The sequence below is a fragment of the Rhinichthys klamathensis genome, unplaced genomic scaffold (assembly GCF_029890125.1).
Source record: "Rhinichthys klamathensis goyatoka isolate OS25496 unplaced genomic scaffold, OSU_Roscu_1.1 h1tg000298l_1, whole genome shotgun sequence".
Classification (NCBI taxonomy): domain Eukaryota; kingdom Metazoa; phylum Chordata; class Actinopteri; order Cypriniformes; family Leuciscidae; genus Rhinichthys; species Rhinichthys klamathensis.
Window position 1 is genome coordinate 1,170,573 of NW_026606817.1, and position 21,719 is coordinate 1,192,291.

The 21,719-nt window shown below is 39.7% G+C and overlaps 1 protein-coding gene across 1 annotated transcript in view; it reads left to right on the forward strand.

Moving 5' to 3' along the window:
- Nucleotides 1–19,795, forward strand: part of pcsk2 (proprotein convertase subtilisin/kexin type 2) — a 74,309-nt gene extending 54,514 nt beyond the window's left edge. The window contains exons 10-12 of the mRNA XM_056270168.1: nt 3,686–3,786; nt 9,767–9,994; nt 19,297–19,795. Coding sequence (XP_056126143.1) covers nt 3,686–3,786; nt 9,767–9,994; nt 19,297–19,786 — 819 coding nt within the window. The 3' untranslated portion in view covers nt 19,787–19,795. The remainder of the gene's footprint in view (nt 1–3,685; nt 3,787–9,766; nt 9,995–19,296) is intronic.
- The last annotated feature ends 1,924 nt before the right edge of the window (nt 19,796–21,719 follow it).

A 21,719-nucleotide genomic window follows, 5' to 3' on the forward strand; every position in this document is an offset into this window, starting at 1 on the left:
ATTCACACTGGAAGCGTTTGTAGACAGTGTCACAGCAGCGGCTCCAAAGCTACATATCGTTAGCCTCATAGCATAATTGCTTAAGTCATTTTGTGTTTTTTCTTGTTTTCCAAAGACATTGAAATATGACTTCGGCATTATATATAAGCGAGCAATTCTTTACAAAGACAACTATACATTTGTTTTTAGAAGTTGGTCATTTTATAACATTGATAGTCTTGAAAGTTTGTAATGGGGAGGTGTACAACATTCGCATATAAGTTAAATGTAATACAACAAAACAACCCAGAAAATGGCTCCAATCTATTATTTTCAGTCATACTTTCGATGTTTACAAGACCGCAACTCCGCGGATAAAAAACAAAACACACAAATAAACCACACAGTCGGGTTTGATTTGGGTTGTGCTAGCCTGTAGCTGTCTGTGTGTTAACGTTACATGAACTAACGTTTATATATATTTTCTGGCTAGTTTACTTTAGTTTTTTTTAATTTATATAATACACAACTTTCACCCAAACTGAATAATTAAAAACAAGTTTGTACCGGGTAAATCTTCTATAAATATTTTAGAGTCTTTATTTTCTTTTATTTGCCTACTCAAGTTCTTGTTAAAACTTTTTGTGGCAATTTTTGTGTGAAATCACATTTATTTTTGTCCATCAAAAGTGTGCTTTCACTTTAATTTAGCGTGAGCAATGCAGCAAAAAACAGATTCGAAACCCCCGCTTCACTGCTGCTCACGCGCCGCTCCTGCTCGACGCTCACGCGCTGCTCCTGCTCCCGGTGTGAATGCACTCATTGCTTAACATGCACGCCGAAAAATGCATCGGCCATCGTCGTCTCCCTCGTCTTATTTCTGTCGCTCTACATACGTCATCTGGTATAATCGAAACGATTGGCTATGAGCTACGTACAGGCGCATTTGATAGACATTCGTAGCACCCAATAAACGGCTCTGGGCATTCGTAAACCACACCTCAAATACGAGAAAATGAACATGTGGTTCCCAGACCCAAGTCTCAACGAGAATTGGGTCTGGCGTTAGCCAGGCTATCATTATGCATGAATATGAGGAGAGTCTCTGCATGAAAGACCCGCGACTGAGAGCAACTGTTAAAGACAATTAAAACGTTAAAAACTCGGTTTCTCTATCTTTGTGGGGACTGAGACGTAATAATATACTGTGCAAACTGTATTTTCTGTCCCCAATCATGGGCCTACCCATCTTTTTGTATTTTTACATTTTCTAAAAAACATCATTTGCTATGTTTATTAATCCATTTCCCTCGTGGTTGGTCCCTCCAATGTCAGTGATCTCAGGTTATACTAGACTCAGGTCTTTATTTACATATTACTTGTAATTAGGGCTGTCAGTTAAACGCATTATTAACGGCGTTAACCCAAACCCATTCTAACGGCGTTAATTTTTTTATCGCGCGATTAACGGTCTTTTTGGCCTAGCAAACTTTGTAGTTTTTTCACATGCTTTTGCAACAGGATGCGGCGCTGCGCTATGAAACCCATTCATTTCAATGGCTTGCGCCGCGCGAGGACGTTTTGTTGCTTCGTTGACCAAAGCGCGAGCGGATCTAGCTAGACCAGAAACAACAACAGGCACGCCGCACACTTGTTTGGGCTTGCGAGCCGGCCAAATAGTTGGTTAACGTTACGTTTTGAGTGGATGACGATCGAGAGACGCTGAAATGGACGCCAATAAGATTCTGAATGGAGAGTTTACTTTTAAAAAAAGTTGCCAAATGGTTCCATTGACGAGACCAAAGTGATCTGTGTGTTTTGTCGTTGTGAACTGAGCTATCATCAGCACAGCGCGTCCTGTCTGAAACACCGCTTGATGATGGCCAAGCACACACACACACACACAGCTGATTCGAATTCTCCGCCCCCTCGTCAATCGTCAGTATTTCTTTCACTCTTTTATTGATGGACAGTGTTACATTGAGAGATTATTTGCTCCAAGTGAGAATGTTAGTGTGAAATTGAACACAGTATATGCCAATGTTGTTTTCAATAAAAAACATTTGCACAAAGCAAGCCGATCCACTTTTCCATGTTGATAAGAGCATTAAAATGAGAAAAAATAATGGGACAAAAAGAAATCAAGAGACATTTAGAATAGATAAAAATGTGCGATTAATTGCGATTAATCGCGAGTTGACTATGATATTAATGCGATTAATCACGATTAAATATTTTAATCGTTTGACAGCACTACTTGTAATATAAAACTGTGCACACACACACACACACACACACACACACACAGCAAATGGGTTTATTACTGTGGCTATTTCTTTAAAGAAGGAAAATCATTTTTCTTTGACAATATGGTATTTATTCAAATATATTTACACAGATAAGACCCACATCAACTAGAACAAAGCACTAAATAATTCCCTTTTTGCTTTCATGTCATTGCTTTTATTAAGGTTTGCCTACATCAGTCAAAATTGGTCACAAGTACTAACTTCCATCCATCAAATATGGTTGTTTCATCTCCTGCCTTTGATAGATCATGAAACTCCAGTGTCTACATCACCTCAGAGCGTTGTGTTGACGAATAAAGCTTTGAGATTCTGCAGGGTATCAGTACTCATTACACTCAGCAAAAGCTTCATTACAAGTCCTGTGTGTGATCAACAGTTGGGAAGAATTCAGAATTCATGATTTGGCTTCCATTCAGTTGATGAGCTGGAATATGAATCAGCAACAACTAAAAGGACAATGACTTGGAATGTGAATGACAGGAACTTACTGAATTGCATTTAAACAATTTGAACAAATTGAACTGTTTGGCACACAAAAGAGGAATTTCATTAGTACAACACCCCAACTAATGGCCAAGAACAAATGATTTCTTCAGCTGTTCCACCTTGTACACTTGCTTTATGTTGTTTTGACTCCTTTGTGTTCTTCCACCACAGTCCTCTCACGTGTGGTGCGTCTTTGAGTTAGTTTTGGACTGTTCCCAGGTCAGTTTTATTTGTCTATGTTCATTGATTGGCGTATGCTGCGTCCGAATTTGCAAACTGTAGAAGGAAATACATTTGGTTTGAGACTTACTTTGCGACCTTTAAAAAATTCGGACATACTACATCCACCATGTTGTCATTATCATGTGACCTTCCAGTGTCAGTTTGCTTAAGTTACTTTTAGTGCTGGGCAACGATTAATCGCTTCCAAAATAAAAGTTTGTGTTATTATATGTGTGTGTACTGTTTATAACTATTTTGTATATATAAATACACACATATGCATGTATATATTTAAAAAAAAATGTGCATGTACATACTGTAAATATATTTATACATAATTTATATTATATTTAAATATTAATATTTTATATGTTATTTACAACATACATTTTTTCTTAAATATATACATGCATGTGTGTGTATTTATATATACAAAATAATTAGACACAGTACACACACGTATAATAACACAAACTTTTATTTTGGATGCAGATAATTCGCGATTATTATGGTATAATAATTCAAAAAATATTGTTATATATAACATTGGAACGGCTAGAAATGTGCATCCTGTTTGCTACCTCAAATTCAACTGAATTAGAATATCAAAGGCATTTTTTTAAGTGTAATTAGCATATCTTTGGCACTAATGTTTAATTAAGACGCTCTCTTTGTCTGTGTGTCTCCAGGCCACCACGGATCTGTATGGAAACTGCACACTGCGTCATTCGGGCACATCTGCCGCTGCCCCTGAGGCTGCCGGAGTGTTTGCCTTGGCGTTGGAGGCCAAGTATGTACACTTCTGTTTTCCAGCGTACAGCTCTGATGAGTAGTGAGCTCCTATGAAATATTTATGAAACAATAAGGCAGCTTGCGTACACACGGCGCTGGCAGACTCCGGCTGAGATCGTAGATTACTGCTGACAAGGTTTGTGTCGGAGCAGCAACACAAGCACAACTCTGGGTTTAGAAAGCCTTGCCTCATGCATGATTGATACCCCTTCGACAACAAAATGGTGCTGATGCCATACCTAAACCTGCATTCCCAATAAATTGAGAGTTGAATGATGCTGTTATAGCATAACCTGCCAAATAAGCAACATGAATGTTTATTTGTTGGCAGGTTAAGTCTTGCTACTCGTTTTGAAAACATATTGTATCTAAAGAAATTGGATTTTAAACTCTTTGCACACCAGCACTGTTTTAAAAAATTGACAGACTTTAAACAAAAAACAAAAAGATGTATTCTAGCTTCATTCATTATTTTTATTAACACTTGAATGTGGGTAAGTTTTATATAAAAAAAACAACAAAAAAATAGATTAATTTGTCAAAGACTTCGTCTGAAACTGATTCAGAGCGATGGTGGAGTAGATCGAGTCCATCAACAGCTTCACAGTCGTTTCCTCTTCATGGGTTCAACATTTCATTCAGTACTAGTTAGTGAGTTTTGATTTATATGCTTTTGAATGTTTACATGAGTGTATGCAATGCTTCTATCGCTTGTTTCTGCTTCTTCTTCGCTTGTTTTTGGATCTGAACATTGTGTACTATTTCAGTAGATGATGTGTAATAGCGCCCCCTACCGTATAACAGTGAAAACATGGATAGCCAGAATAAGCTGTTATAAGTTAATTGTACTTGAAATAAACAGAAAAAAATAAAGTAGCCGGAGCATCTGTGCAACATGACAAAGATACACACCGCTTTTCTTCAGCGTAAATGTGTGGTACAGTGTGAGATAGGGCTCTGGCACCACTATCACTGTTCATTTCTGAACCCTCGGCTGAGGCACTTCATATCCACATACTTCCAGCTGTTGATGAAGAACTGGCATGAATATTGCTGATCGCCTCATGAAAAAGAAATTAAAAGTCACTTTTGGTTCAAGCCAATAATTACCCTATGTTTCAATGAATGCCAGGAAACAAATCATATTTGGACTGAATCTGGTGCTTCAGGCTCATTAGAAGGGTGTGGGACTCGGGTTTTGTATCACTGGGTTGGCTGTCTTCTCTCGCTCTTGTACAGGTATTAACTCTTTCCCTTAGCCTGGTTAAAACCAGAGCATTCTCAGTTGTAACTGAGTTATGGTCTGGCAAAGCGTCATAGACAAATCATTTCCAGAGGGGCGTCACCAACGGACGTCGCGGATAGACCTAAACCCAATCAGAGCGATGAAGGAGATGACGTATGCAGAGCGGCGGAGACACATCTCCGAGTGTTGTTCTTTGCTCGGTTTTTAACTAAAAGGAAACGTTCAAATCTCTTAAAACAGACACGATAGCTGATTGGAACGAGTGATGTTCGACGGCGGCATCCATCTTTGTAATGTAGGCCACAAAACCTGCTTCAAAATCCCAGCGCTGTCGTCATCGTGTAAAGCCCGCCCCAACGTTTCTGATTGGTGCCGCGATTTCGGCGGATTGGAAATGGGCTTGAATGAGCTCTTAGCCAGACTAACTTTCAGAGCAAATCTAAATTTGCCGGAAGTTGTCTGGGTTTTCCCAGGCTATCTTTCCCTCCCATTGACCGAATGTTTCTGCAATCCATGTTTTCATAGTTATACAGTAGGGGGTGCTGTTACACTTTGGATAAACGAGTGAAGAAGCAGAAACGAGCAACAGAAGCATTGCATACGAACATGTAAACTCACGTGATCATCAAACATTCAACAGCAATGTTACTGAATGAAATGTTAAACCCATGAAGGGGGAAACGACTGTGAAGCTTTAAGACACAATCTACTCCATCTGTGTTTTGATCATCGTTCTGAATCCCAAGATTATTATATAATGATAATAATTATTATAATAATATTGCACAACTTACCTGGACTTGGTTCACTCTTAGTTATCTCAGTTGTTGTTTTCACTGAATGCTCATCTTGTGTCTTATCAGTCTGTCTGTCGTAATTTAGATATATTTTTAAGATGGAAGAATGTGGTTTTATAGATGCTAGAAATGTGGCTTTTAAATGAAAGATTGGTATCAAAGAGCACACCCAGGCTGACGACAAAGACTTATCAGAGCATCCATCAAGTGTTAGACAGTATTATATGTTATTGCAGTATGTGCGGAGGTTTTTGGTCCAATAATTAAAACTTCTATTTTTCAGAAGTAAGTAGTATGGAATTACTAGTCAGCTAATTTTGTATGCATTCCGTTAATTTTGTGAATTGGTAAGTTTCGTCGGGGCGTGAAGAAATATAGAGCTGAGTATCATCGGCATTACAGTGAAAGCTAATGCCATGCTTCCTAATGATATCTCCCAAGGATAGCATGTACAGCAACGGTCCTAGTACTGAGCCTTGTGGTACTCCATACTGAACTTGTGATTGATATGACATCTCTTCATTTACTGCTACAAATTGAAAAATTGAAAAAATGGAAGAAAACAAAAACAGGTTAATCCTAATAATAAACAAGCGCATAATAGAAAGCAGGATCTGGGGCAGAAACAGGACGAGCTCTTCTCATTGAGAACGCCATCACAGATAAAGCAATTGCCGTAAGAGAGCAGAAATGGGGAACAAACAGAATGCAAAAAGAATAGCCAGAACTAATACTTTACTGGAGATGAGGAGCAAGTTAAAAATACAAATGAAGAACGTCGCAGTTACTGACGTAACCTTCGTTCCCTGATGGAGGAAACAGAGACTTTAGATCTAGTGATGACATTAAAGGTGATGATACACAGGGCAACTTTTTGAGCAATGTTGCCGTCAACTGGCAACCAGATGAGACACAGGGCCCACGACCGACCTAAAGTATCCAGATAGAAATGCATTGCCCATTTTCAATGGGAAAGTGCCCAAGCAACAATCGCTCAGCAAGATTGCCCAGCAACATTGCTCATAAAGTTGCCCTGTGTATCATCACATTAAGACTCCCAAGTATGATCCCTGATGTCGCCACTTGACACAATGTCGAACGTGACTGACAGAAAGGGAACTGCAGTTTCAGTGATCAGGAGGAACAGATAGAGCTACGAGAATGAATATACTGCAACAATTAAAGAGATAAATTGCCTTGCTTGGTACTAATACTGCATGTAGCTGCTTAAGACCGGAATACACTACACTCATTTTGCCCAGATTTTTGCCCCAGTTTTCAGTCTGGACGAGTCAAGGCTAGTTGTGGAAAGTCAGAGCCGAAAATCACAATTTTTTTTTATAGTTTTAATTTAGTTAGGAACCAAACAGACTGTAACATTTGAGACAAGCAAAGAAGCAGGCTGGGAAGAGGGTCCACATGCAGGGTTAGATTTATTAAAATCCCAACACAAAGTAAGTGATGAAAGGGTGAAACACACCAACCAGGGAATGTCCATTCAATGACTGACAGAGAACAAGTGAAACAAAGGGCTATATACACACAGGCAGACAAGCGTACAAGATAACAAGGGGGCGTGGCTAATAAGACACACCTGGGGAGACTAATCAACATTAAACCTACAAGAACTGCAAAACATGGCAAAAGACATGAAATAACACACAAGTCCAGGAACACACACGACAGGGGAACAGGGGTTTGACTCATAACACAGACAGTGATTAAGGCCAGTTCATTACACTTGGTTAAGAAAGCTTTGTAAAAAGGAATTGGTGGGAAAGAGTCAGTTTCGCCACATAATTTCTGCTTCCATTCACACATGTCAGTAGGACTGGTGTTAATAACTGTTGACACGGCCTTTCCTGCGTAAAGTCTTTGTGTTTGCTCAGTACTAAATAATGATGTAGGCGGCAAAAGAGCAGGGCTCTCTGTTCAGCCAGAAGCAAATACGCATTGTAAACTGCAGGTTCAGTTGCATGTGTTTGTTTACCTGAGCAGAAGTATGGCTGAAGGGTTTTATACAGTCAGGCTTCAAGGTTTCACAATACACAGTTCAAGTATACTTGTAAGTATACCGTTATAGAATAAATACCCTAGTAAAAAAAATACTAAAATGTATTTGCAATGCATTTATTTTGTTCTAAAATACTACAAATACATTTACATATTTATGTGCTTAATAAAAATTCCCTGCAATTGTACTTTTGGTTTACTAAACTGGTAAACTTAAAGTCTGCTAATTTTGTACTTAATACACTTTAATTGTGCAGAAGTAGTGCTGAAGTCCTACCAAAGATATACTTAAGTATACTCGATTGTGCTAAAGTGGGACTATTGCAAATAAACTTACGCTACACTTTAAAGACTGATTTTATACAGAGATCACACAATCCTTATTAATACTGATATTAAAACACATTTTAGGCATAATATTAGGACATGTGCATTGTGCAATAAAGAAATACTCCAAATAAAGTTTAATTATAATTTTATATCAGTAAGTCTTAAGTGATATGTCAATAAATACCTTAAAGGGATAGTTCACCCAAAAATGAAAACTCTGTCAGTAATTCTACAACAAGGGATGAACTATCCCTTTAATGTATTTAAAGTATACTTAATATGAAATAAATGTATTTTAAATACATTTTGGTATAGTTTTTTTTTTTACTAGGATGCACAGGTATAAAATATTAATTGGAGTTGTAATTAAATTCTTGTAGCTTAAAGCTTCAGCTAAGAAAAGTAGTCCATTACCACAGGAACTAGATGCAGACCAGACAGCAACAATATTACAACATTAATGTATGCATTATTATTAAAATGCAATCTAAGTTACTTGTTTTCCTCTATTTTAACGTCAGCATTAAAACGAAAATTCACCCTAATAATTTTCTAAATGCATGCTATAGATCTTATGCTGAACCATCATCGATGCATGTGTCTCATGTTTATTTATTTATTTATTTTTTACTTAGTAATGTTCAATCAAAGTGTAAAACTTGGATGTGGTGAAACATCAGTCTCCTCTCCAATCATTTACTGCACTTAAACTCCGCCCCTGCCAGCTCATCTGCATACACTTATGAGTGCCACGCCCACATCTCATCATCCAATCAGCAACCGATGCACAGAATCAAGTCCCGCCCTACTCTTTTTCTTTTTCTCTTACACTGCACCATAAGCATAAGACCTCCAAGCCCATGTTTACTACAACCAGAGACGGCTTTGTTAGATTATACAGCAGGGATGAGCGATGGGTCTTCAGAAATGTTTGTGATTGATCAGAGTGAAGTATTCCTGAGAGCTGTGTAGTAATAAAATATAAACCATCACTGATACGTGATGTTAGTCGTCCTGGCCGTCTCTAGGATTAATAGTCAGAGAGTAGTCAGTAAATCAGGGAAATCAACATCCGCTGTGCTCATCGCTGCTCATCGAGGACTCGTGAGAAAGCGTACGCGACTGTAAGGGTTTTGTTGATGCGTTGCTATATGGTCTTTACAGGAAGTCAGTGACTCAATAGAGCACATTTATTTTAGATTGATATGATATCTATTAGGACTGGGAGCATAAAGGAGGCTTGAATGTTTCATATAATGACAAAAAACCATTATCCTTGCAGTTTTTTTTCCTTGGCTTGACTATATTTCCTTTATTTTTAGTGTCAATGCTCCTAAATTATGGAATTCACTTACAATTCGTAATCTCTCATCTATGGCTACCGTCCCTTTAAGACTGGACTGAGACATATCTATTTAACATGTACTTTGGATAATGTGGCTATGTGTGCTTACGTGTTTGCAATGTGTGTGTGGGTGTGTTGTAATGTACAATGTAAAGCGGCCTTGAGCTACGGAAAGGCGCTGTATAAATAAAACGTCTTCTTCTTCTTATGTGTGTGTGTGTGTGTGTGTGTGTGTGTTTTCCTGCAGTCCGAACTTGACCTGGCGGGACTTGCAGCATCTGACAGTGCTCACGTCTAAGAGGAATAAACTGCATGACGAGGTGCACCAGTGGAGGAGGAACGGCGTGGGCCTGGAGTTCAACCATCTGTTCGGATACGGTGTGTTAGACGCCGGAGGAATGGTCAAACTCGCCCGCGAGTGGAAGACGGTTCCCGAACGATTTCACTGCGTGGCTGGATCCGTGCAGGAGATACAGTGAGTACAAACACACCAGAAAAGACTACAACATGCAGTGCTGTTTGCAAACATTGTACTCCAGCAATCGGACAGTGATATTTCCGAGTGAACAGGAGGATGAAGGGTAGGGATTGGCTGGATTGTGATCGGCCTTATGCGTTTATTACCAGAACTGAGCCAAATGGTTGAAAAATAAAAGGGACTTGTGACGTCAGCCTAAAAGGAAAGGCCACAAAGTTGGCTCAAGTTATTACATTTTGATAAAAGATTACAAGGAAAAACAGGGTTTGAAATGGCCAATTTGACTACTAAAGTTTTGCGTTGCCGGCCATTCAGAACTTCTACTAGCCAAAAAAAAAAAAAGAGAGAGAGAGAAAAAAAGAGGAAATATATCAATGATCTACGTCACAGCTTACATATATTATAACATTTGGATTTCAAACATTCCTTTCTTATTCAAACAAAATCCTGTCATCCAGCATCTCCTCTCTTTCTCTTTCATCCTCATCACCACAAATGTGTTTTAGATGGACAGATCAACACAGGACAGAGAACATCCAAAAATGTAGGATGCTGGAAAATAACAGTGTCTTTTCTGTCAATGAAATGCTCTTTAATCTTCGCTATTGCTTCAATGCAAATGAACAAGCGAGCCGTTATTAGTTGTGTAGTGACGTGTGTGTTCAAGTAATCCAGATTTGAGCAGATCTGCACAATTTAATATATCATGATTCATGACTCACGAGTATTTGTGTTAAACCTGTGCAGATTTGTCTTACTCGAACTTCCCCGGCAAAGTGAGTAAACATAATAAGTAACGTGTGATTTGACAGCGTTTCCCGCCAGCTGATCGTTACCCGCAGTTATCGGGTGTTAAGGCTTGTACACACCGGGACGAATATCGGCTTGTGTTATTCGCCAGTGTTTTTCAACACGTTTTTTGTGTTCACACCCAAGCGATTTTCGCTGACGATGAGCCGAGTGAACATGCAGATTCATTCCCTGACATTAGATGGCGTCCATTTGCTCTGCAATACCACTCCATACCAGTTCTCTTTTATCAAGATTGTTGTAGTCGCTGTGGCGTTTGTCATATAGTTCTTTATGTTCCGACACTGAGACCAGCAGCTCTACATTCATCTGGCCTCGCGTCTTCCTCGTTTTATTTCTCCTCGGCAGTGTTGACGCTACTTGGCGTATATCTTCTTCGCCGTTACGTATGTGTGCTCGGCAAGACCGTTTTGTGTTTGAGCGCCCCCAAGGTGTGTTTTACTGTAACTTCAGAAGCTCCAGACACGTGAGCAAAAGCGGCAATCTCATTGGTTGGATAGTTTTTGACGCGGCGCGTCAAACTAAAAAAACGAACCCGAGGCGTTTTTTAAAAAATGACGCTTTTACGCGTGGCGCTTTCCGCGTCGGTGTGCACACTCACATTGGCGGCCTTTGTTTAGTCACGAGGCGTTAAACGTCGGCGAATATTGCGCGCGAAATTCGTCCCGGTGTGAACAGGCCTTAAATCTCAAACCCTGAGGACAAACATTTCATAATAACATCAGAACACACTTTAGCCAGTTTAGTGAACTCTGACCCGTATATTCATGTCTCCTCTTCACTAGCGTTCCTCCTTAATGTCGTTTTCTAATAAACCTGGCTTAGTTTATTACAAATAATGTTAGCTCTCGGTCTTATACATTTCCCCCCCTCTTTTTTCGCTTTGGATGAAAGTGTCTTTTAAATGCATACCTGTAAATAAATGTAAATATTGCAAAAAGACGTTTGACCGATCAGATTGACCTTGAATACAGACTTCAAATCTTGTGCCTGATAGTTTCTTAGGGAAAGTTATGGACTCAAAAAATTAGAGTGAGCCTGTGACATCATATCCTGTTGCTCATATTCATGTGTGTGTGTGAGAGTGTGTGAGTGTGTCTGTGTGTGTGTGTGTGTGTGTGTGTGTGTGTGTGTTAAGGCATATTGCATGTGTCAGCCCTCCTGACTCTCCACACACACTCCTCACACACTCACTGCTGGGCGTTGCATGCTATGGCAACATACACAATTACCCTGAGCTCCACTGGCATGAGGGATTTGTGTGTGTGTGTGTGTGTGTGTGTGTGTGTGTGTGTGTGTGTGTGTGTGTGTGCTCTTATTCATGTAGGTGTCCTTGTCAAAACCCCATCGACGAAGTGTCAACCCCCGTATCACACCTATAACACTGCTGGGAGTTCTGGCCGAGGCACAATTCAAAAATAGCAATTAAAGGGATAGTTCACCCATAGTTTACTAGTAGTTTAGGATAGTTTACTCATCCTCAAGTCATCATTCTTCTCTCAGGAGTTATAATAAAAAATGTCCTGGCTCTTCCAAGCTTTATAATGGCAGTGAATTGCTGGGTTTCAGTCACGTGATTATGATGAGGCGCGAGTTTAGACGGAGGGCAGGAAGTAAACATGGAGAAGACGTCTATGGAGGAAACCGTTGCAGAGAGTCCGTATTGTACGGTTTTAGATCCAGTTTCAAGACATCGATACAAGGAGTTAATTACCAGACATGTTGGACGTGACCCGTACCCAATAAAGATGAGTGAGTTTTCGGTAGAACTTCAATATTTGCCGTCAGTCTCAGCTGTCTGTTGGAGATCACACATAGCCTCTGCACATTCAACAGTCTTTGTTGCTCTTCCTTGAGCTTCACCCTCTGCTCTCGCTGAAGAGACGCCTCTGATTTGGGCTTAGTTTTTTGGTAACCGAGTTTGACCGTCGGAGCCCAGTCTACCGACACTACGTCACTCAAAGTACTAGGGCAGCCTAAATAGTACCAATGAAGTTCATATTAAACTACCGGTAACTTAATAATCATTACTAAGTAAATGAGCGTTTAATGACAACCTAATGCTATACAAACACAGCCACAAAAACCAAGTAAGTTAAAGGGATAGTTCACTTTGAAATTAATTTTTGATATGTGTTAGCTTACCTCAAGGGCATTCAAGATGTAGATGTCTTTGTTTCCGCAGTAGTTTCAATTTTGATATTTTAGGTCAAACCGTTCTTGTCTGTCAGTCATGCAGGTCTATGGTCACCACCTCAAAGAGCAGCACAGAGAAGTCCAAATTAAACATGATTTAATGACTCGTAAATGTAAGTACACATTGATGGCCTAAGACACGAAACGAGCGGTTTGTGTGAGAAAACCAACAGTATTTATATCGTTTTTACCTCTTGTAAACACAGCCACGTCCAAGTGATCTGAGGGCGCCGGCGCTTCGGTCTGTGCGTTACAAGAGGTAAAAACGATATAAATACTGTTCGTTTTCTCACACAAACCGCTCGTTTCGTGTCTTAGGCCATCAATGTGTACTTACATTTACGAGTCATTAAATCATGTTTAATTTGGACTTCTCTGTGCATGCTCTTTGAGGTGGTGACCATAGACCAATTAATTTCAAAGTGAACTATCCCTTTAAGTTAGCTAGCTAACATACCTCAGACGAAGTGGTCGCTGCAGACACGGGCATTAGCAGACTCTGCTCCTCCCGACCGCAGACGTACGTTTAACATACACTTTTTGTTCTGTGAGCTTTTTACATTTTTCACCTTTGTGAACGACAATCCTTGGTACCCCTCTCCCTGTTCTCGGGTAGAACGATTGCGCAGCCGTAAACTACACAAAACATGGGCATTTTGTTTCGTGTTCCATGTACTTTCTTATGTAAATTGCTGCATTTAATTAACGTAACAATAGTTACATTTATGTTTTATGAATGATGCCTGTTACGTCCTCAGGTGGCATAGAGGTATGAGGAGGACGTAAGTTACATAATAAAATTGAAAACAGACTCCTATAGTTTTGGTCTCTGGGGAGTAAGTTACTGTGGGTGAATGACGCCAAGACAACAAATTACTCCAAGCAGGTGGTTCGCTTTATTTCCAACACGAACGTTATAGTTTACATAAATAAAAACAAACAAATAAACTTAATAACAGCTAAAGACACAAAAGCATTGAAAAATAAGAATTGAAATAAGCCACAGAGAGAAAGAAAATGAGCGGCGCTAAACAAACAAAATAACAAAACCAAAACACACTAACTTAGCCCCAAACTCACTGAAAACAAAACCAGAAAATAAAGAATTCTTCAGTGCTTAACACGCCATAACTAAAACTTCACTAACTACCCAAACAAAAATTACACAGTTCCTTCCCTAGTGTGTCTAACTATTATAACCCTGCGTGCATGTAAGATGTAGGTCACGCGACGTACTTTCCTTTCCTCTGCTCTCCGGGCTGGTGCAGACAAAAAGTCCTCTAGTAAGAAAACACAATCAAATAAGGACGCAAGCGAACCACAACAAAGTCAGTATTTCTCAACAACAGTAGCATGAGCCAACAAACACTCCAGAAACTCCTCCTCTTCCGATCTTCAGAGTGCCTTAAATCCTGAACCACAGCCGATGATTGGTGGTCTCCGACCAATAGCAGCACCTACAAACTCAAGGATAGCAGAGAGCGGGAAAACAGAAAGGAACCAACAGCAGAAAGGAGAAATGCAGCAACCAATAAAGTAAAGGGGAGGGACAAAAATGCTAGCACGTAACAATGCCCATAATTAAAAATGAACTAATAATGAACTGCACGCATATAGCATTTATTAATCTTTGTTAATGTTAATTTCAACATTTACTAATACTTTATAAAATCTTGTTCACATTACTTAATGCACTGTGAACTAACACGAACGAAAAACGAACAGCTTTATTTTTATTAACTAACGTTGACAAAGATTAACAAATACAGTAACAAATGTATTGCTCATGGTTAGTTCATGTTAGTTAATGCATTAACTAATGAACCTTATTGTAAAGTGTTACCGAAATAGTTGCCAACAACCTGATTAACAAGAAAGTCTTCCCGTTGGATGTTAGCTGTGTGAGATTGGTGTGCTAAAGATGTCTAGAACCTTACATCTCCTTAATGTTTCCTTTTAATAAGCGTTGTCTCGTCTTTATGCACCGAACACACCCACACCCTTGTGTCCTCTTGTGTGGCCTCTGGATATTTCTATCGACTAGTTTCCCGGGAAACACTAGCCTCTCAAAGACTGACGCGCACACACACACTCCCACTAATCTGAGCGCTGTAATGGCCAGACTGGGAGACCTGCCTCTGATAATGCCATTACATCCACTTTACAGCCACTCGCTCGAGTCCTCCGCTGTTATCATCAGAACAGCCAGTCCGCAGCGCCGGGCCTTTGTGCTCGCGCCTCAACAAAGAGGGAAAACACATCATCTGGACAAACCAATTGTTGGCATCATGAGGCTGTGCCATTGAAAATAGAGGAACATATAATCACTGTTTTCCATGGCCCAGTTTTGCTGCTTGTTTTGAAATGGCAGAAGATCAGAATGGTAGAACTGGAAATGTATGAAATGAAATGAAAACTGAAGCTGTGCATTAAAGCTCAAGCTCTTGCACAGAGACTAGGGGTGTAGCAATATATCGTGTCACAATATAGCGCAGATTCGCAATACAAAAATGCATCAATATGTATTGTGATAGTTCACCCAGAATGAATATTACTGTGTGTGGGAAAAATTCAAGTTTTCATAGTTTTAGTGTCAGTACTACATTAAACTACTATATATGATGTTGAATATAATGTATAATAATGCAATGGGGGGATATTTGTGTGTCCTGATAATGCCAGATGTCTGATGTTACCAGTAAAAGTGGCCGAATTTATTATAAACAGAGTTGGGTATAACGCGTTACAAAGTAACGCGTTACTGTAGTGTAATTACATTTCGTGATAACGCAGTAATGTAACTCATTACATTTAAAATGTATGTAATTTGATTACAGTTACTAATGTCAATAAAATTAAGTTACTTACGTTACAAATGTATTGTTAAGAAAACATATTAAGTAAAATACATTTCTAATCACGTTTGGCGCGGCTGCGTCAGTTAATGAGCATGCGCTTTAATGAATTACCGGAGAACGCGGCTGCTAAAATGGACGCAGACGTCTACGGGGGGCGGGGGCGGGGTAGCTTTCTTATAACGTAAAGAAAGCTAGCTGCGGTCCTTCTCTACAGATGCAGCTATCTCGTCGTCATTAAAGGCGGAAGCGGCGGCGCGCGGCGGCCGTTGTCCGTTAGTGAGCGACTCGAGTGAAGCTGGTGAAGCTGGCAGGCGCACCGGCGAGCTTTAACGGGCTGGAGAAGGCTCGGGGACCCGCTGAGTACGGCGCTTTAACGGCGCGGCACTACAGCGGGCTGGCCCGTTTCCCTGACGACTCGCGGGCAGAAGGGGGGGAGGTCCACACATAGACATAATAGTCTATGGGTCCACAGAGCTCGCCCAATTAAATACGGAAAGAACTGAGTTTCACTTTGTAGTGTATTTTTGTGTAGTTTTAATATGTTTTCAAAGTAACTTGAAAGTAAAGTAATTAGTAATCAGATTACTTTTTACATGCAGTAATCAGTAATGTAATCAAATTACAATTTTAAAGTAGTAATTGGTAATTTGTAGTGGATTACTTTTTTTGAGTAACTTACCCAACTCTGATTATAAATATATCTAGTCAGTGACAGAGAAAGCAAATTCGTCTAAAATAATTCAGTATTTTCAGCTTCAGAATCATGAATATTGTTATTCTGGTGTCTCTATTGTCCTGTGCTTTGGGTTTCCAGCACCAAGTTCAAGATATTAGTTTACACACACAACGTAATATAATTTAGCATTTTAATCAACAGTAATGTTTTTGTTAACCTTTTATCAAATATCTTGGAGTATCGCAATAATATCGTATCGTGAGTTCAGTGTCGTGATGTGTGTCGAATCGTGACGTGAGGGTCTCGTTACACTCCTAACCGATACTAATTTTGGTGATTATTTATTTGAGATTTCTGTAGTTGAAGCGAAACACATTTGTCTGAGCCTGATGCCTATCCATTATGGCCAGAGAGGTCTTTACATTCATACTTGTTTATTAGGTAATGTCGCTGAATTAATATTAACTCTGTAAATGTCACTGGGAACATTAGTGTGATCTAACAGCCAATCTTCTGACTTTTTCTTCTGCGCTGATTGATTGGGAAAGTCTGCAGAAGGGTTTAAAATCAATGTGAAATATTAACTGACCCAGTTTTCTTTCTTAACCCTTGTACAAATAAAGCACACTTGAAAAGAGTAATTACTACGGAAATAATACACTTTTAAAGAATATACTTCAGAGCGAACTGAATGTAATGTTTTTGGACACTTAATGAAATGAAAAATGAAAATGTATTAGTTTAAAATTAAATGTATACAAAACACAATTAGTTGAACTTAAGAGTGCTTTCTAATCTCACTTAAATAGCACATATGTCATTTCATAATTAGTTCTATTGTATAATAGCAAGAAAAGCAAGTCCTACATTTTTCTCTTTATAGAATATATTCACTTAGACTGAAATACTTCAGATTGGGGAAATTAAATGGATTTTCATTTTTCAAAACTCAGAGAGCTGAGAGAACTAAAGTCTTATTTATAACCAGAGGCGGACAGTAGTCAAGTATTTTTTGCTCTGTACTTGTCTGTACTTTATCAGTGTTTTTCTTAGGAAAACTTTTACTTCATTCCAAAGCATAATGTCGTACTTTTTACTGCAATACGTTTCATACTGAATTTAGTTTAATACTTAAGTACATTGGAAATCTAGTACTTTCTTAAAGTTATACTTGAGCACAAGTAAGAAAGTACTACATTTCTAATGTACTTAAGTATTAAAGGTAAAAACAATTGCATCATGGACTTTTATTTATGAAACGTAGTGCAGTAAAAAGTACAACATTATGCTTTGGAATGAAGTAAAGGTTTTCCAAAGAAAAACACCCTGATAAAGTACAGATAGTAAAGTAAAAATGCTTCACCACTGTCCACCTCTGGAAATAATCAAATCAAAACCAGAATTGTTTATAAAACGCACGAGTTGAGATATAGGACTTTGTGGATGTTGTGTACTGTATGTCTCCATTGTTCCAGAGAAGTGATTATGGAAGAGCATAACATTTGTCTCGGTTGAAATGCTTTTAGCTCGCCTAAAGGTCCTGTGGAGTTTCAGCACGTATATCAGCCGCTGTTAGCATGAGCTGTGGATACAGTATATCAGCCGCTGTTAGCGTGAGCTGTGGATACAGTATATCAGCCGCTGTTAGCGTGAGCTGTGGATACAGTATATCAGCCGCTGTTAGCGTGAGCTGTGGATACAGTATATCAGCCGCTGTTAGCGTGAGCTGTGGATACAGTATATCAGCCGCTGTTAGCGTGAGCTGTGGATACAGTATATCAGCCGCTGTTAGCGTGAGCTTTGGATACAGTATATCAGCCGCTGTTAGCGTGAGCTGTGGATACAGTATATCAGCCGCTGTTAGCGTGAGCTGTGGATACAGTATATCAGCCGCTGTTAGCGTGAGCTGTGGATACAGTATATCAGCCGCTGTTAGCGTGAGCTGTGGATACAGTATATCAGCCGATGTTAGCGTGAGCTGTGGATACAGTATATCAGCCGCTGTTAGCGTGAGCTGTGGATACAGTATATCAGCCGCTGTTAGCGTGAGCTGTGGATACAGTATATCAGCCGCTGTTAGCGTGAGCTGTGGATACAGTATATCAGCCGCTGTTAGCGTGAGCTTTGGATACAGTATATCAGCCGCTGTTAGCGTGAGCTGTGGATACAGTATATCAGCCGCTGTTAGCGTGAGCTGTGGATACAGTATATCAGCCGCTGTTAGCGTGAGCTGTGGATACAGTATATCAGCCGCTGTTAGCGTGAGCTTTGGATACAGTATATCAGCCGCTGTTAGCGTAAGCTTTGGATACAGTATATCAGCCGCTGTTAGCGTGAGCTGTGGATACAGTATATCAGCCGCTGTTAGCGTGAGCTGTGTATACAGTATATCAGCCGCTGTTAGCGTGAGCTGTGGATACAGTATATCAGCCGATGTTAGCGTGAGCTGTGGATACAGTATATCAGCCGCTGTTAGCGTGAGCTGTGGATACAGTATATCAGCCGATGTTAGCGTGAGCTGTGGATACAGTATATGAGCCGCTGTTAGCGTGAGCTGTGTATACAGTATATCAGCCGATGTTAGCGTATAGTGCACCTGATAAAACATCATCTGTTGTCTGTAAACAAGCCAGTTAGACAGTATCTCCCAACATCATAGCTTACAATTGTTTAATCTTTTGCCTCTGGCTTGCTAGCAATATTAAATGCCAGTTTTTTTGTTTTTATTTTACAATATCTCGCTCTCTTTCTTTGTGCAGTAAAATCCAGTCGGGGAACAAACTGGTGCTGAGCATCACAACCGATGCCTGCCAGGGAAAGGACAACTTCGTCCGGTATCTGGAGCACGTTCAGGCCGTCATCACCGTCAACGCCAGCCGCCGCGGAGATCTCAACGTCAACATGACTTCACCCATGGGCACCAAGTCCATCCTGCTGAGCCGCCGGCCCCGGGACGACGACGCCAAGGTGGGCTTCGACAAATGGCCCTTCATGACCACACACACGTGGGGCGAGGACCCCCGAGGAACCTGGCGGCTGGAGGTGGGCTTCCAGGGAGAAACCCCGCAGAACGGCCTGCTGAAAGAGTGGACCGTCATGCTGCACGGCACACAAAGTGCTCCTTACATAGACCAAGTGGTGAGGGACTACCAGTCCAAACTGGCCATGTCCAAAAAAGAAGAGCTTGAGGAGGAATTAGACGAAGCTGTGGAGAGAAGCTTGAAAAGCCTTTTGAGTAAAAATAACTAGCCATGTGCATGATTTCCTCTCTGTGTTAGCATATATTCCTAGCCCATTCTCTCTCGGCTTTCTCTTTTTTCTTAATATTCAATGAATGTCTCTCATATGTGAGTCTCTCATATTAAAAGTGTATTCTCTGAATGATACAGTGGCCCTGAAAACTATTCGGACACTTAAGACACACTTAGAAAAGTCCAAATATGCCAGTTTTTGTAAAGGAAGACACCACAAGCACATTTTAAAAGCAAAACACTTTACAAGTTTTTCAGGCTTCAAATGAAAATGGTAAATTTCATAGTAGTTGGTCAAGGCTGTGTTCACACTTGTTTGGTTGTATTAAACCGAACTCTGGAGCGATTGCTCTGTTAGTGCAGTTCATTTGAATAATAGTGAACTCTGCCGTCTGAACCCTTTTTTTTTTTTTGGTCCAGACCAAGCGAACCCAACACCCTAAAAGTCATTTAAATAAATATCTCAGAAAACCTCCAGCATCATTTTGTGTTGGTTTGATATTTAGTTTTTTAATCCAGTGACATTCAAACTCAAAGACATTCAAAAAGTGTGACTCGAGTGTCCAAATGTGTGTTTTGCCACCACTGTATGTCCCACCGAAAAAAATATTACATTCCACTTACTTTTTTTTTTTAAACTCTTTACAGAAATGTATATACACCAAATATATCTACACTTTATTATGTTCTTGCTTACCCTGCTGTCCCACACCTCTGCTGTACAGTTTGTGACTGTAAATCATTTTGTGTGGTTCTCCTTAAAGTTTAGTATCTTGCAAACAGAGCAGTGATATTTCTTTCTGTAATATATAAATATATTTTGTGAGGAGAAGATTAGTTTTTATTATGAAGAGATGGAATGTGAGTCATTATACTGCTTATGGCCAAACAAAGCATATTTCATAGCATTGTCTATATATAATAAATCTATTTAGCTGTTTGTTAAAGCACCTGAGTGATTAAGACAATCATTTCCCCATTGGGTTGGTTTATCTGGGGTGCAATGGTTTAGAGTTGGGGTCTAACTCCCAAACTATGGTTTGTGGTTCCCAAGAAGCTGACAACAAATCTTTAAACATGGCGTATCCAATAAGAATTTTAAGTAATGTGAAATAAATAGATAAAGTTATTGTTAATAATCAGAATAAACAATTCTTCTGCTAGGTAACATATTTCATTATCCTAACTGTTGGCTGTTTTTGGTTGCAAGTTGCTATGTACATTTGTAGTCGCAGAAAAACACTACGCATTATGTAAACTTAAAAAAATAAGGTGCATTGTGGCCAAATGAGAGGCTTTCTTTGAATCCTGAATGTAATACTTCAGTATTTTCTCTCTCCCTCTCTTGCTCTCTGGACCTTGGATAGTAGATTATGCAGAGGTCACGTCTGTATCCCGCAAGGTCATTTTAATGAAAAATGGATGAGTTTCATTTTGCAACTGGCTCACGCAGAGGAGTGAAAGAGATAGACTGCAGAACCAACTGTTAAAGGAGAACTCCGGCGCAAAATGAACCTTTGGTCTAATTACACATTGTTACCTAGTCAACCGTTATCTGAGAATTGTTTTTTATGATTATCGAATGTAAATAGTTTTATCTCTAAAAACAGTTTAGCCTATAAAGCTAGTATAACGCTAGTATATTGGGCATAGTGTAATGACAAATAAAAATCGCTTGTTAATACCACTAACAAGGCTCAAAATAGCCCCACACTAACACGGTAGCATAATGAGGGTCCCTACCTTCAAACCGAAGCATTGAGAACTTTGTAAGTGTCCAGACAGTTTAATAAGAAGATATTTTAAACATACAGTCAACTTCGTGTATACAGGCAGAAGCCATCTTTGAAATACAGTCTCTACCAGTCGATCTACGAACGCCGATCCAAGTGCGCTGGTGAGAATGATAAGGTGAGCGCGAACAGCAGGCT